Source organism: Vespula pensylvanica, chromosome 10 (assembly GCF_014466175.1).
Source record: "Vespula pensylvanica isolate Volc-1 chromosome 10, ASM1446617v1, whole genome shotgun sequence".
Classification (NCBI taxonomy): Eukaryota; Metazoa; Arthropoda; class Insecta; order Hymenoptera; family Vespidae; genus Vespula; species Vespula pensylvanica.
In genome coordinates this window covers 377,961-393,316 of record NC_057694.1, presented here as the reverse complement: position 1 = coordinate 393,316, position 15,356 = coordinate 377,961, and the positions used below count along the sequence as shown (strand labels likewise).

The following is a 15,356-nucleotide window of genomic DNA, read 5'->3' as shown; positions in this document are numbered from 1 at the left end:
CTTGCTGTCTTTTTTTTTTTTATATGCTTTCCCTTTTTTTTTTTTTTTGACCACCAGAACCACCGTCGGCGCCTCAGAACCTAACCGTCAATTTCGTGGACCAATCGACGGTGATTCTTTCGTGGAACGCACCGCACAAGCTCGGTGGTAGGACCGACACAACGTATAGGGTCGTTTGCGATGCTTGCAGCATGGGTGTCAAATATATACCTAACACGGTAAATCGTTAAAACGATCGAAACTTTAAATTCTTATTATTTCCTATTCGTTTCTTTCGCTAAAACGCGTGTTCGTTCTTTGCAGGAGATCTTCAACGACACGAAGATCACGATCACCGGCTTAAATGCTGTCACGACCTATCGTTTCCAAGTATTCGCTGAAAATGGTGTGTCCGCACAAGCTGGGAAGTCGGAATACGTGGACATCACGGTCACCACCGAAGCAAGCGTACCGAGCTTAGTGAGCAATGTTAGAATAACGAGCGTCAAAAGTTCCGAACTGAGCATTAGTTGGGATGCACCGGTCACGGAAGTAGGTGGAGACAGCGATCACGTCGAGAGATACGAAGGTAATCGTAAGAGTTTCTATCTTTTCATTAACGATTAAAACTTATCAAAAATAAAACGAAACTCTTTTATCGAAACGTTGAATCCTTACAGTGAGGTGTTATCCGCGCTTCGACGATGCCATTAACGCCACTGTGATCCAAACTTCAGATCTCTCTGCTACTTTTAAAGGCCTAAAACCAGCAACGGATTATGCGATTCAGGTTCGAGCTAAAACCACACGTGGCTGGGGCGAATATACCCCTGTTATCTACAAAAAGACACCGCACGCGATGGGACTCGGTAACGACACGTACAATCTTTTATCATATAAATCATCGAACTCGCTTTATGACGTAATGCGATTATTATTTTAGACTATGTCGGCGAAGACGACAATATGCAGGTCAGAATAATCGCCGGTGCAGTAGTAGCAGTGGTCGTCCTTCTCGTTATCATCATCGTCATGACCGTTCTCTTCCTGAGAAGGTAATCGAATCGCTTAAAATATCGTTTTTTTCTTCTCTTTTTTAAAAGAAAGAACCTCTTCACAGAAACCCTTTACATTTAAACCCATACGCTTCACTCGACTCGACTCATATAATGCAATTTCGATGCAGCAGGGCCTCAGACGAGTGTAACAAGAAACAGCCGAGCGATTGCGACACCTTGGAATACAGAAACGGCGAAGGTACGTTTATCGCTCGCCAGACGGCTCCATCTTCTCTCTATTCTATTTACAAATTTATTATCGCTACCACACCCCCTACCCCCACCCCCTGCCCCTTTCTGTCACTATCATAGTTGTCTCACTGCGCCCTCGTGTCTTGTAACTAATACATTTTGAAACCACTGACCCATTTAGAACCAGCAAGTATTGAAAAGAACCCACTCTCGAACACCCCTTGTATACAAACTCCCTTACGATAATGTCTTGTCACTGAACACCTAGTATATTCTAGTATGGTCTTTCTTCGCGAGAATGAGAATGTGTGCGTATGTGTGCGTGCGAAAATGTGAAAGATGAGAGTATGTGTGAGAGAATCGGAAAGAGAGAGAGAGAGAGAGAGAGAGAATGAGAGATAAGGAGAGCGGTAGAGAGACTGCGAAATCGAGAGAAAGAAAAAAAAGAGAAGCAAGAAGAGAGAAAGAAGGCAGTCGGGCTCTTCCGATGTCCTCATCTTTTCTTTTTTTGTGGAGGACGTACAGTGAGAGACACGATCGCTTTCCGACCAAAATTCACACAACGATTTGGCCCGTAGACGATGTAATAATTGTTCTAACCAAATTCTTTCGATTCTTTCTTTTCATGTGCGATTCCCCTAATCTATCGAACCTGCCTCCATGAAAAATCCATGAAAAAACCCAATGAAACAATGTACACAATCGCCTGCTACTACAGGACTAGTTGTGACCTACAGTAAGTCTTCTCCAACACCTCAAGTTTTTTTTTTTTCTTCTTTAGGATTCTCGGTTTCTTGTTTTTTTTTTTTTTTTTTTTTTTTTTTTTTGCATAGATTTTATTTTCTTGCACCCCCCGTATATACTTACATAGTACATGCATCTTTTGACGTTAGTAATTTTATAGCGTAGAAACGACTGCACGCGTACTTCCGTTCGATAGAGATTCGTTGAAAAGATAAAACGAAGCGAATTCGCACCAAGCGATCTTTAGATCATGCTCATCGGTTCGTCTCGTTATGTTAAACGGAAGTATGCGAGCGTCCGTCGTTATTGCTTGCGTATGTGTGTCTTGCATCGTTTTGTTTGTTTTTTTTTCTCTCTTTTTTTTTTTTTTTTTTTTTTTTCTTTTTCATTTTTCATTTTGTACATTTTGCATGAGTATTAGTCGTATTGATATTACGTATATCGTTTGATGTTGACGACTACGTGCTGCTTCTATCGTTTTTCTGTATATTTCGTAGCACGTTCGTGAGAAACTGAAGCGAAATCGAAGTGAAATACGTTTCAACGAGAAAATCGTCGTTATTAGCGTTTGGTTTCCTCTCATAGATTTTCATTATCATTCGATATAATAACAATAACAATGATAATAATAATAATAATAATAATAATAACAACAACAACAACAACAACAATAATAATGATAATAATTGAAAACGAGCGCGTCATTCGAATTCTCATCATTCCAAAGACCCGCAGCTTCTTTCTTTTTTTTGCTGTTTGTCAATCAGTGTGTTGGTTGTTGTGTTGTTCACAGTGCACTGCAAAATGGACAGTTCACCGATTGTGACAACCCACACCAACAACAAGAGCAAGTCGTCGCGTAAGTGCTTTGCCAGCAAATCTAAAGAATCTTGATCGAAATCACCGCTCGTAAATCCGTAAATCCTATTCTATTCTCTTCTTCGCGACAACATACTTATACACATACGTACGTATAAATACGTACACATATTGATCACCGCTTGAGCTCAGGGATATACATACGTTAGTTTCGCAAGAGTTTTGCATTTATCGTCCAACCAACAGAAGTTATTTTTTCTCTTCTCGCCGTTCCTAGAGTTTAGAGTGTATCGAGCGTAGAGCATGCATCATTTCTGGTATCTCAAAACGTTGTGCATCGTGTTCTGATTATCTTTTTGTCACTTTTCTTCACCGATGACCGACTCTATCATATCTCCTTTCTGTAACGTTCTACAAAGAAACGACGGATGTATACTGGGTTTATATCGATTTACAGAAAGAGGGGGAGAGAGAGAGAGAGAGAAAGAGAGAGAGAGAGAGAGAGAGAGAGAGAAAGAGCGAGCGAGAGAGAGGGAGAGAGAGAGAGAGAGAAAGATGGAGAGGGAGAGAGAGAGAGAGAGAGAGAGAGAGAGAAACAGAGAAATAAAACAAGACCAGCGATATTTACCGTTCTATAGATTATTTTAAAAAGAGTATAGACCCGGAGACATCCGCCATCCGATAAGACAAACACCAATATAGTATTAAACGAGTCGGATGCATCGTACTTGAGAAACAATTCAATGTCCAGGCATGCAACATAATTATGGTGCTGGCATGTGAATTAGCTCATTAAAAAAAAAAAAAAAAAGAAAGAAAGAAAGAAAGAAAAAACAAGATCTAGATTCGATGAGTTTTGTTTATTTGTAAAAAAGGAAAAGAATGAAGCATTTACGAAATCGAAAAAAAGCAAACAGAACTAAAACGAATTATCGAATATCCAGAGCGTTTGGTCTTTTATCTTTTTTTTTTTTTTTTTCTTCTTTTGTTTGCGTTGTTATTTGGATATTATGAAACTTCGTTTTGGTGGATCTGGCGCGCAAAAAAAGAAAAAAAATAGAAAAATCAAACAAAATAAAGGTGTGCGAGTGTTTACGGGATAAAAAGAATGTCGAAAGAGTTCCGTTTAAATTTCACACACACACACCGACCCCCATCTTAATATAATGAACTCTGTTTTCGTGACGTTGCAGTGACGACGCCGCTGTTCACGCCTGCAGTGGGAGTAACTGGAGCGGGTGCTGGAGGTACAGGTGGCACCGGTGCTAGGAGCTACGTCGATCCTCACACCTACGAGGATCCAAATCAGGCTGTTCGAGAATTTGCTAGAGAAATTGACGCTGGATACATCACGATAGAAGCCATCATCGGTAAATTGAAATTATTTCATTCGTTCTAGTCGTTCGTAATTTGATATGCACATGCAAATATTAAACTTCGATTAAATACATTACAGGCGGTGGTGAATTCGGAGACGTTTGTCGTGGCAAATTGAAACTACCACCGGATGGTCGAACGGAAATCGACGTGGCCATAAAGACATTGAAACCTGGCTCTGCTGACAAAGCACGGAACGACTTTCTAACGGAAGCCTCGATAATGGGTCAGTTCGAGCACCCCAATGTGATATTTCTTCAAGGTGTCGTGACAAAGAGTAATCCGGTGATGATCATCACCGAGTTCATGGAGAACGGAAGTTTGGACACTTTTCTTCGGGCGAATGATGGTAAATTCCAAGTGCTTCAGCTGGTCGGTATGCTACGTGGCATAGCCAGTGGTATGCAGTATCTCGCCGAAATGAATTATGTGCATCGTGATCTCGCGGCAAGGAATGTCCTGGTGAATGCTGCTCTGGTTTGTAAAATAGCTGATTTTGGACTGAGCCGAGAGATTGAAAGTGCGACAGAGGGTGCATATACAACTAGGGTACGTCTAGTTTGAAAAAAGGAAAACTATGTTACGAGTAGTATCGATAATTGATATATGTATATATATGTTTATATATATATATATGTATACACACATATATTATATATATATAATTATGTATGACATTTTGTTGGTTAAAATCAGGGCGGTAAGATTCCGGTACGATGGACAGCACCAGAGGCAATAGCATTCCGTAAATTTACTAGCGCCTCCGACGTCTGGAGTATGGGTATCGTTTGCTGGGAAGTCATGTCCTACGGCGAGAGACCATATTGGAATTGGTCCAACCAAGACGTGATAAAATCGATCGAAAAAGGATACAGACTTCCAGCACCGATGGACTGTCCCGAAGCAATCTATCAGTTAATGCTCGACTGTTGGCAGAAAGAACGAACTCATCGGCCTACCTTCGCCAATCTCACTCAGACATTGGACAAACTCATACGGAGTCCGGACACTTTGAGGAAAATCGCGCAGAACAGGTAAAAACCTATTTCAATCTATTTACATCGCGTTAATATAAATCGATAAAACGATTAATTAACTAGCGCTCTGATTCACGACTGACAAATTATCGTCGGATATTCGTTTATCGCCGGTACAAACAGTCGATCGCTCGCCGGAGAAAATTACTATTTTATCTCAGGGACTCGATATATACATATTATATAATACACGTACATATATTGAATATATGTATAGTGCGAAATAATAATTACATATAACGTAGTACGAACAGTGTTAGCAAATATAATTTTTCGCCTTCATCGTATGAACGAACGACTCGTCGGAAGTACTACGAATAAAATTGAATAACTTGGTGGACGTTAAGAGCCGTGAAAAAGCCTTTTTTATACATATACAAAGAGAAAGAAAAAAAGAAAAAGGAAAGAGAGACAAAGAGAGAGAGAGAGATAGAGAGGAACCTTCCCTTCCTATCTCAATCTCTCTCTTTTTTTCTCTCTGTCCACAATTTTACAATTTTCTCTTCCTTCCGTCCGGTCGTTCGTCTGTCATCGTTTAACATAAATCATGTCGCATGCCAAGCGAGTCACACTTCGTGTCCATAAATTAATTTCTCTCTCGTCAGCTAAAAATATTTTCCGTTGTATCTTTTTGGAACTTTTTTCTTTTTTTTTTTTTTTTTGTTCTTCTTTTTTTCTTGCGAAAATATTTAAGAAGCTCATCACGCCGCTCTCTGTTCTATTTCTCTGTGCTCTCCACATACGCTGTTAGAATGGGCTTTGATATGGCGTTCATTTTATACACGATGTTAAAACGCTCATAATTAAGCACACACTCTCGTACACGAGTTAGAACGATGATATGCGTGTGTGTGTGATGTGCTAACCGAACTGGCGTCGTGCGCATACGTATATCTCTGTCTGTCTCATTTTCTGTGAACGAGGAATCGTCGTGTGATACCTCGAAAAACCTGATTGGCATTACTGGAAGCGGGTCGTACGTACTGGACTGTTTTTCTCACCTTTCATTTCGCACCTTTTCTTGTTTTCTATTCTTTCTTTTTCTCTTTTTTTTTTTCTTTTTTTTTTTTTATTTATTTATTTATTTATAATACTCTAATCACTTCTTTACAAGAGACGGCGGCTGCAACTTTTCACAGATTTTTTGAAAACCGATCTCTTCAAAATTAATTTTTCAACGTTCGCGAATAGATCGTATCCTTCTATTCAATGCTTTCGTAGATTTTTTCAACGTCACGCAAAATTAATCGAAGTTGTTGCGCCGTCGCCATCGTCGTTGTCGTCGTCGTCATCGTCGTCGTCGTCATCGTCGTCGTCGTCGTCGTCGTCGTCGTCGTCGTCGTCGTCGACGACGTCGTTGTTGCCGTTAAAAAACTTCTTCCGCATTTTTCTTACGTTTTGACACACACTATTTTCGAACGTGACACCATCGCGAGCTTTGCGCACGGAGTATCTTTTCACAACGCGCCTTTCGAATAGCTTCAATTCTCTTTTCTTTGCTCGCTCCTCTCCAAACCTTCCAAAGAAAAACTTCGAGTTTCTCCGCAGCGTTGTTACCTGCCAACCGGGAGGAAAATTAATTTATGGACGAAAGTCTACGTCATTATTTTTACGGGTTATATTTTTTTTCTTTCGCGACTCAAGGAAAAAAAAGAGGGAAAAAAAAAGAGAAAAGAAAACGGTAACGAGTTAAAAGAAAGCGGAGAAAAAAGGAAAAAAAAAAAAAAAACAAGAAAAAGAAAAAATCCAAAAGCAAAAAACTAGCGCGCGTTATACTGCGGTGGCTTTTCAGAAAGCTTTTGTCGCTTTTGGCGCTTATCATTTCCGTAGATCCCGACCGTTCCCAATTTTCTAAAACCTTAAAATCCCTCCTCGACCAAGCTTGCTATTATCTACTACCGAACGCGTGAACGGGGATAGAGTAACAAGAAACTTTTCCGTGATTCGCCAACTTAACTTCTTTCGATCCAGCAACGATATTAACTCATCAGGATATACAATAAAATTTAACTTTTTATTTCCTTCGTAACGTTGCTCTCTTTCAAAATTAATTTTGACATCTTCTTAAAATCAAACGTAATCAATTTCGGAATAAATCATATCGATTATCAAGCACAACTATTATCAACGATATCTTGTCTGAATATATCTGAAAATAATCAAAAACGTAAATTACCTTTATCTCCGTCAACGCGGTTAATGGTAGAAGAGCATCGTGGGACGCGTTGAACGCAGGCCAGGGTGGGAAATCCTTGATTCCTTTCAAACTAACTTTTTGTTTCTCTCTCTCTCTCTCTCTCTCTCTCTCTCTCTTTCTCTATCTGCCTTCGTCAATCTTTATCCGACTCCCAAGTACAAGTTCTCCTTCGTACCTATCTATCTCCGGCAGGCCAGCACCCTTTTTTTCTGGGCTAATTCTTTGTGGTTTTGGTTTTGTGGTGTCTTTGGTACCCGACTACGAACTGCTACGACAACTACTACCATCCACTACGTTCGCTACCTACTACGTTCGCAACGTGACAACAACAACAGCGTGAGGCCGCCCGCACACAATCCGTACTATGTCACAAGCCATACGGCTGCCGCCCAGGCCGCAGCAGCGGCGGCGGCGGCTGCTGCCACGGCGGCTGCCACGGCTGCCTCGGCGGCTGCTCCGGTACCAGGTGCACCCACAACGGGACCGTTCCCCGTAGACGTGGTCGGTCATCAGGCCCATCAGGCCCAGTCAACGATTGCCGTTCCAGTAATGCCACCAGGAGCCGCCCGTAGCCTACACTATCACACACACGCAGCAACACATGCACTGCCACATCAACCACCTCTAACATATCCTAATTGGGTTCCCTTCACTCACTTTGGTTGATTTCCATTCTCTCCCACCGATGTCTCATAATAATTTCCTATATTCTATTCCCACTCACCAAAGGGATTCTAATTGATATTATATATTATAGCTTACCTAAACCTGTATATATATATACATGCATACATACGTCTATATTACGATCGTCGTTTTCGATTAATAGTTGTCGATTTTATCCGAGATTATATAGTATATAAATACATATATATATATATAGATATATAAATCGAGAGCCGTAGATGACGAATTTATTATTATTAATTATTATTATTATTATTATTATTATTATTATTATTATTATTAATTATTATTATCATCATCATTATCATCATCATCATTATTATTATTAATTATTATTAATTATCATTATTATTAATTATTATTAACATTATTATTATTATTATCATTATTATTATTATCATCATCATCATTATTACTATTATTATTACTATCATTATTATTATTAATATTATTATTATAGTATCATATTCTACCGTATTGTTCGTTCAAGCGTTAGGCCCTTTTAGCTTCTTCCGCTAATATATATCATGTCATATCGGTCAATGCCAATGACATTATAGAACGTACATAATAATAATAATCACTTCAAATTAGAGCGATTTAAGAAGAATGTTTTCGTGATACTCTTTCGCGTTCCCGTACGTTTCTTCCGCGCGAACCGTTCTATACGGGTTTCAACCATTTGTTCCTTTCGCGAGACGAGCGTTTTTCGTCGATTAAACTCGACTCCGGACCTCGACTGTTTCAACTATAAATTACAGGCGCAGTCTTATTACTCATCATACTCTTATAACTCATCAGACATATACACACATGCACATACATATGTGTATATGTATGTGTATGTTCACGTATATGTACACTCTCAATGTACGCCGATCTTTTTCATTTCGAGCGACACATTGTATAGAAGGACATTTGTAATTTTACCAGAATTTATTTATAGCAGATCACGTTAGGTGATAGTAGGTTCGTCAGCCATTGAATCATGCGAGATCGCAAAGAATCCGAAAACAATAATTATATTATCTTGCAGTTTAAAAAAGATGAATAGTATGAAATAGACGGGAAAAAAAGAAAAGAAAAAAAAAAAGAAAGAAAATAGAAAAGAAAGAAGATAAAGAAGCTTTTATATAAAAGAGGACGAATCGAACCAACGAATAACTAAACGTAGAACGTAACATCGCGAGCTTAGACGAAAGAGACAAGAACGACGCAATCGCGATTAACGATAGTCTTTCACGATCTTTTTCTAATTCTATATTTAGTGGTAAATGCATATGATTATATACGTAAATGTATTATTACAAACGCGAGTATTGAATACACGTATACATATGACGTAATATATATGTATATATATATATATATATATATATTATTAATAAATATATATATATATATGTGTGTATGTATGTATCGATTTTAACGTTAAACAAAAACGTAAAGACTTATTAGCAATATTATAATCATGCGAGCGAAACGGTTCGACCATTTTAGAATAGTATTTTTATACTTGAGATATTAAAAGGAAAAGGGGAGAAAAAATATGGGCAACCATCTTAGGAAAAATAACGTAAACGAAAAGAAAGATGGACAGAGAAGATTATCGGTAATAATCGATAAGCGAATAAACCTTCGCTGTAAATCTTTTGCCCCTTGGCAAATTTCTTTTTTTTTTTTTCTCCGTTCCTCGTGTCCTTTTAACCACCGTTCATCATCCCCTTCAATTTTGCACACATTTTCGTACGAGCGTACTTCTCGAAAGTTCAACGTAATATGTGATATCGACGACGTAGAGTAGTAGAAAATCGAGTTTACGAATAATGATAAAACGGACAATCAATTTTTCGATGTCGGCTCGACGAAAAGAAAAAAAAAAGAAAAGGAAAAAAAAAAAAAAGAAAGAAAAAAAATGCAAAGAAATAATACTAACGCGTTTCAATGGCAGAACGATCTATCCGAGACATTACGCGCGATTTCGTACGATCGTAACATTGATCGCGTTTATATTGTGTTTATCTCCTAAATTGATCCCTCGTTCACGCAACCACACTATCCTATATATTACGCACCTATACACAAATACATAAACCAACACACCTAATACACAAGCAAGATCACTCTCGAGTAAGAGACGAGAAAAGAGGAAACGAACGAATGAAAGTGCGACTTGCGAATTTGAGAGCTATCACTGGCGGACTATAAAAAATAAAAAATAGAAAACCACTCACACACACACACACACACACACAAAATAAAAAGAAAAAGGAAACAAGAATAGAAAAAAGAAACACACCAGTATCGCGAGAAAGAAAAGAAAAAAAAAAAAAAAACCACGAACACATTGCAAATAGTAACAAACACGAGTGTGACCTCTATTGCACTAACAAATGCTAACAATTGTCAGAATCAGGGAACGGGGTGCTCCACCCCCACCCCCACCCGCCACGTCGGCATCTTCCAACGTGCATTTGAGAAAAAGGTAAAAAAAAATATCAAGAACGGTCTCTCCTATAGCCGAAAAGCATAAGAAAGATAAAAAAAATTCGAACGAAGCGGGAAGCAACGAAGTCTTGCAAAGTGTTCTTTTTTTTGATGAAAGTAAAAAGGAGTGATTCTTTTTACGTGCTAAAATTAAAAAAAAAAAAAAAAGAAAGAGAGAGAAAAAAAAGAAGATTAAAATAGAAAAAAGAAGAACTGGAAGATGCTTCCTTGCTTTCTACGCTTTGTCGAAATCGTAACAGATATTTCTATCACGTAGACGAGACAGCATTTGCTATGCTTGTACCCTTTTAGTTCGTATCGCACTGCTTGCTTCATACGCACCATTACCCCCGATTCTCACGTATACATCCATTTCAAGCTCGACTATTTAAATCGCTCAGTTTACCATATTTCTCGTATCATCATTATTATTATAATTATTACTAGTAATATTGTTACTTATTATTAATTGATTACCATCACTACTATAACAACCCCGTACTAATACTATTACTACTACTACTACTACTACTACTTACTACTACTACTACTACTACTACTACTTACTACTACTACTACTACTACTACTACTACTACTACCACTACTACTACTACTAGCGTTATAATTGTTACTACTACTACTATTAGTATCGTTCATCTTCTTCCTTTTATTATTTTTATTAATATTATTGTGTTGTTATTATTATTATTAATATGATTAATATTAATATTATTATCATTATCACTATTTATTTTTATTATTATGATTACTAGTGCTATTATAATTATTATAATTATTATTATTTTTATTTTTTTATTGTTATTAATATTGATATGTCTTATATTTAAACGCAAAGAGGCTCCAACTTAATCGATAATGTATAGCTTCCCTTTTCTCTTACATTCAAACTTGTAAATATATTATTACAAAAGTGATATAGTTAACAATGCTGTAATTAATGCTTTTTTTTATGACTGTATAATTTGATAACACGCGTTTGAGCCTTTTTGTCGAAAGGTGTACATATAAAAAGACATATGGATTTCCCATTTAGAAATTAAGATTCATTTTATATACATCTATTCTATCATACCCTATGTCACGTGTCTCTTTACCCCCCACCCCACCCCCTACCAACCCCACACCCATTCATTTTAAAAACCTAATAAGAGAATAAATAAATCGAACGACTTGAATTTATCTTAGACATTGTAGCAAGAGACATCCTAAGAACCTTGCAATTTACCCGTTAATGTTTTTTAACGACGACAGAATGTATTTTGTCTTTCGCAAACGCGATCACGAAACTTATCGTTTCGCGAAAGCGTAAGCACGAGCGAAAACATTCCGTATAATTCGTGTAACTTTTGAACTTAGCCGTGTATGTATGTGTGCCTTTCGTTGATCGAATATTTTGTACATACACATACGTATTACTATTCCTTGTACATAAATCAAAAAGTAAATTTCTCATTTCTATCCGATCTCTTAGCCAGATCCCAGTATGGTTTCACAAGTTTTCAGATTTTGTAATAGGTAATAATAAATTATCTTGCGATGAAACAATCGCAATATTTTATAGTAATAATTCAATATGAAATATCCTGGGATTTAGCTTTGTTTGAAAACTCAATGTCGAGTATAGCAAGTTTTACAAAAAAAAAAAAAAAAAAAAAAAAAAAGAAAAGAAAAGGGAAAAAGAAAGAAAAAACATGAATCAAAGAGAATACTTTAGCTGCTATCTGTAGCAACTTTAAAAAAGATATATATATATATATATTTATTTATTTATATATATCCATACGATATCTTTTACGTCTTTTAACGTGTACGCGTGTCTCTCGCTGAAGTAGAACGTATCTCTCTTGACGTAAAAACTCGTAAGAAAGAAAAATATTAGAAGAAAATTCGAACGGTATGTCAAAATATTTTTTGTATCAGCGAGAAACGTGTACGCGATTAAAAAAAAAAAGAAAAAAGAAAAAAAGAAAAAGCAAAAATAAGCCAAACATAAGAAAGATCGGAAGGAAATCGTAAATGAGAACGAAGTATAGTCGACCAAAAAAAAAAAAAAAAAAAAAAAAAAGAAAAAAAGAAAGAAATGAAAAAAAAATAATAAAACACAATATATCTGACGCAGTGTTCTTGACAGGGGCACCAATCCACTGGCGCCGGACGCGGTGGACTTGACGCAGTTGACCTCGGTCAGCGAGTGGTTGGCCTCGATCAAAATGTCTCGATACGCGGAGAGTTTCGAAAGGGCGGGAGTGACGACGTTGGAGGCAGCAGCTCGCGTTACCGTTCAAGAACTCACCGCACTTGGTATTACACTGGTCGGTCATCAAAAGAAGATCATGAACAGTGTGACGGCATTAAGAGCGCAAATGTCCGCCACGTCGCAGAGCTTTCTCGTTTAGGAAAGAAAAAAAATGGCGGGAAAAGAAGAAGGGTAAAAGTAAGAAGTCAAACTTTTCGCCAGGGAAACAAGAGTGTCTCGATGAATCGAGTGGTCCTGCATGAAAGCAGGAATTTTCAGCTTTCTATAAACGACAGGTCTGAATCATGGACATCCTCTTAAGGAGGATAGCAAACTCTTCCTCTTCGTCTCGCGAACGTTCGTGAAAACGAAGTCAAAGTCGAGTGATAACGAAAGACAATTTTCTCTTTCTCTCGACGGAGACCTGATATTTTAATTCTCGATATTAGAATTAGGAAAACATTCCAGCGAGTAGTCTCGCTTGAAAAATAATAAAAAAAAAAAAATATAACAAAGAAAGAAAATTGGCCTCTCCGGAAATATCTCAGCAGCCATATATATTCCAAGGTGGTCGATGTATCGATCGATCTATCGGATCTTTTCTCTTCGAACAAATACGTACGTACATATATATATATACATATATATATTATATATATATATATGTGTGTGTATATATATATACATATATATGTTGTATATATATCTATATACATGCATATATTATATATATATATATAAATAAATATATATATATATCATGTAAGTGTCGATAAAGATTTGTCCTTGACACAATACGACGAGGATCTAAGCGAAAACAAATAATAAAGGACGATTGTATCGCTCGCAAAGAAAAGGAGAGAGAGAAAGATAAAAAGAGAGAACGAATTTATTCGAACTCTTTTCGGAAAATACGCGAAAGAAAAAAAAAAAAGTTGAGCGCGTCCTTTCGCTTTATTCCTCGTTCTTGCGACGAATCGTCACGAGATCATCAGACTGATATAAACGCGACAGGAACTAGCCGCAATAGCGTGCATGCGATCCACTGCCTTAAAAAGCCGTTTCGTGTCGTCGACTCCCTCGCGTAAGAAGGATAAAAAGAGAAAAATTGAGAAAACGAGAGGGGGAGAGAGAGAGAGAGAATGTACGCGCGCGAAAACACGTCCGCCATAATGATAATTCTTCTTAGAAATTCTTCGAAGGATCCGTCATTTGAATTTCCCGCCACAATATTGCGACGCCCTTCTTTCAACGATCTTATTTTCTTTCCTTCGCATTTTTATTTTTATTTTGGTTCTTTTCATTTCATTGTTTTTTTTTTTTTTCTTTTCCTTTAATTTTAATAATCTCGACGCACGTGATCCCGGATCCTTCGTGATACGAGCTACGAAAATAGACGGCCTAACGAGTTTACATACAACGGATAAAAGAATACCACTTTGATAATGGAAAAAGAAGACTACAAAGGATCGACAGTCGTAAGAAAACACTGCCTTTCTTTTTTTTACTTTTGTATATATATATAAATATATGTATTTGTATTTTGGTACATATGTATGTACTTTTTGTATACGTAGTACAGAGTAATGGTCTAACTAATTAATTAGGAGAAATTTTTATAAGATACTTTGATCATTCACGTTCGTTTCTTCGTATATTTCGCTACTGCTGCCTTTTCTTCTTTTTCTTCTTCAACTTTCTTTATTCTCTTTCCTTGTTTCGTTAATGTCAACTTATAACAACGAGGACGAGAAACGATCATAGAGGTTTATACTCGGATTATCATTTCTTTATAACGTAAGAACGATTATGTCGTTTTTTAATGATAAAGAAAGGTGAAGGAAGGAAAAGGAGATTAAAAAAGTTTCTGTGAGAAACGGCTTATAAATTGTTAATCGCAACGACGTTTGCTCGACTCGCCTAAAAAAAAAAAAAAAAGAAAGGAAAGGAAAGGAAAGGAAAGAAAAGAAAAGAAAAGAAAAGAAAAATATGACGGCCATCGTGTTGTTGCTTTTACGATGCGATATGTATGCTTGTTGAAATGTATGTGCGTATGCTTGTTTGTGTGTGTATATGACGCGGATGAAAGCATTTTCAACGTGCAAACGTTGAAAATGGATAATGACGATGACGACGAGATAAAAACGGAAAAAGTGTAACGAGTTTCGAAATTATTGTAAATTTTTGCGAATGATGAAAAGAATGGAGAAAAGAGAAGGAGAGAGAAAGAGAGAGAAAAGAAGAGAAAGAAAGAAAGAAAGAAAGAAAGAGTGAGAGAAAAATGATAAAAGTTTCTTGCCTTTATGTTACCTATATGAGTATATTGTATATGCCTAATTAATCGATTTGTGAAGTAAGTGGTACCTGTCGAGAGTATCAAAAATGCGAAAGAAATATAACGAAAAGAAAGGGGATAGTAATATATGTGCCAAGGCGAGAGCGCAAGAACCTTCGCTCGCGAATAATACGACCATATGCGAAACGTGTGCGTGTACGTGTGCGTAATAAAAAAGGAAAAAAA

At 37.1% G+C, this 15,356-nt stretch overlaps 1 protein-coding gene across 29 annotated transcripts in view; it reads left to right on the top strand.

The window, feature by feature from the left end:
* LOC122632474 (ephrin type-B receptor 1-B) overlaps positions 1–13,504 on the top strand; it is a 155,847-nt gene extending 142,343 nt beyond the window's left edge. For 5 of the 29 annotated variants that reach the window (XM_043819273.1, XM_043819272.1, XM_043819271.1 and 2 more), the window contains 12 exons: positions 58–218; positions 304–568; positions 660–848; positions 923–1,034; positions 1,100–1,236; positions 1,948–1,965; positions 2,767–2,832; positions 3,986–4,162; positions 4,249–4,718; positions 4,866–5,203; positions 10,501–10,575; positions 12,731–13,504. In XM_043819273.1, the coding sequence (XP_043675208.1) occupies positions 58–218; positions 304–568; positions 660–848; positions 923–1,034; positions 1,100–1,236; positions 1,948–1,965; positions 2,767–2,832; positions 3,986–4,162; positions 4,249–4,718; positions 4,866–5,203; positions 10,501–10,575; positions 12,731–12,995 (2,273 nt within the window). In that variant the 3' untranslated portion in view covers positions 12,996–13,504. Of the gene's footprint in view, positions 1–57; positions 219–303; positions 569–659; positions 849–922; positions 1,035–1,099; positions 1,237–1,947; positions 1,966–2,766; positions 2,833–3,985; positions 4,163–4,248; positions 4,719–4,865; positions 5,208–7,738; positions 8,300–10,500; positions 10,576–12,718 lie in introns of those variants that run through there. The other 24 variants (XM_043819281.1, XM_043819279.1, XM_043819277.1 and 21 more) reach the window with 24 other exon arrangements.
* Positions 13,505–15,356: the final 1,852 nt, after the last annotated feature.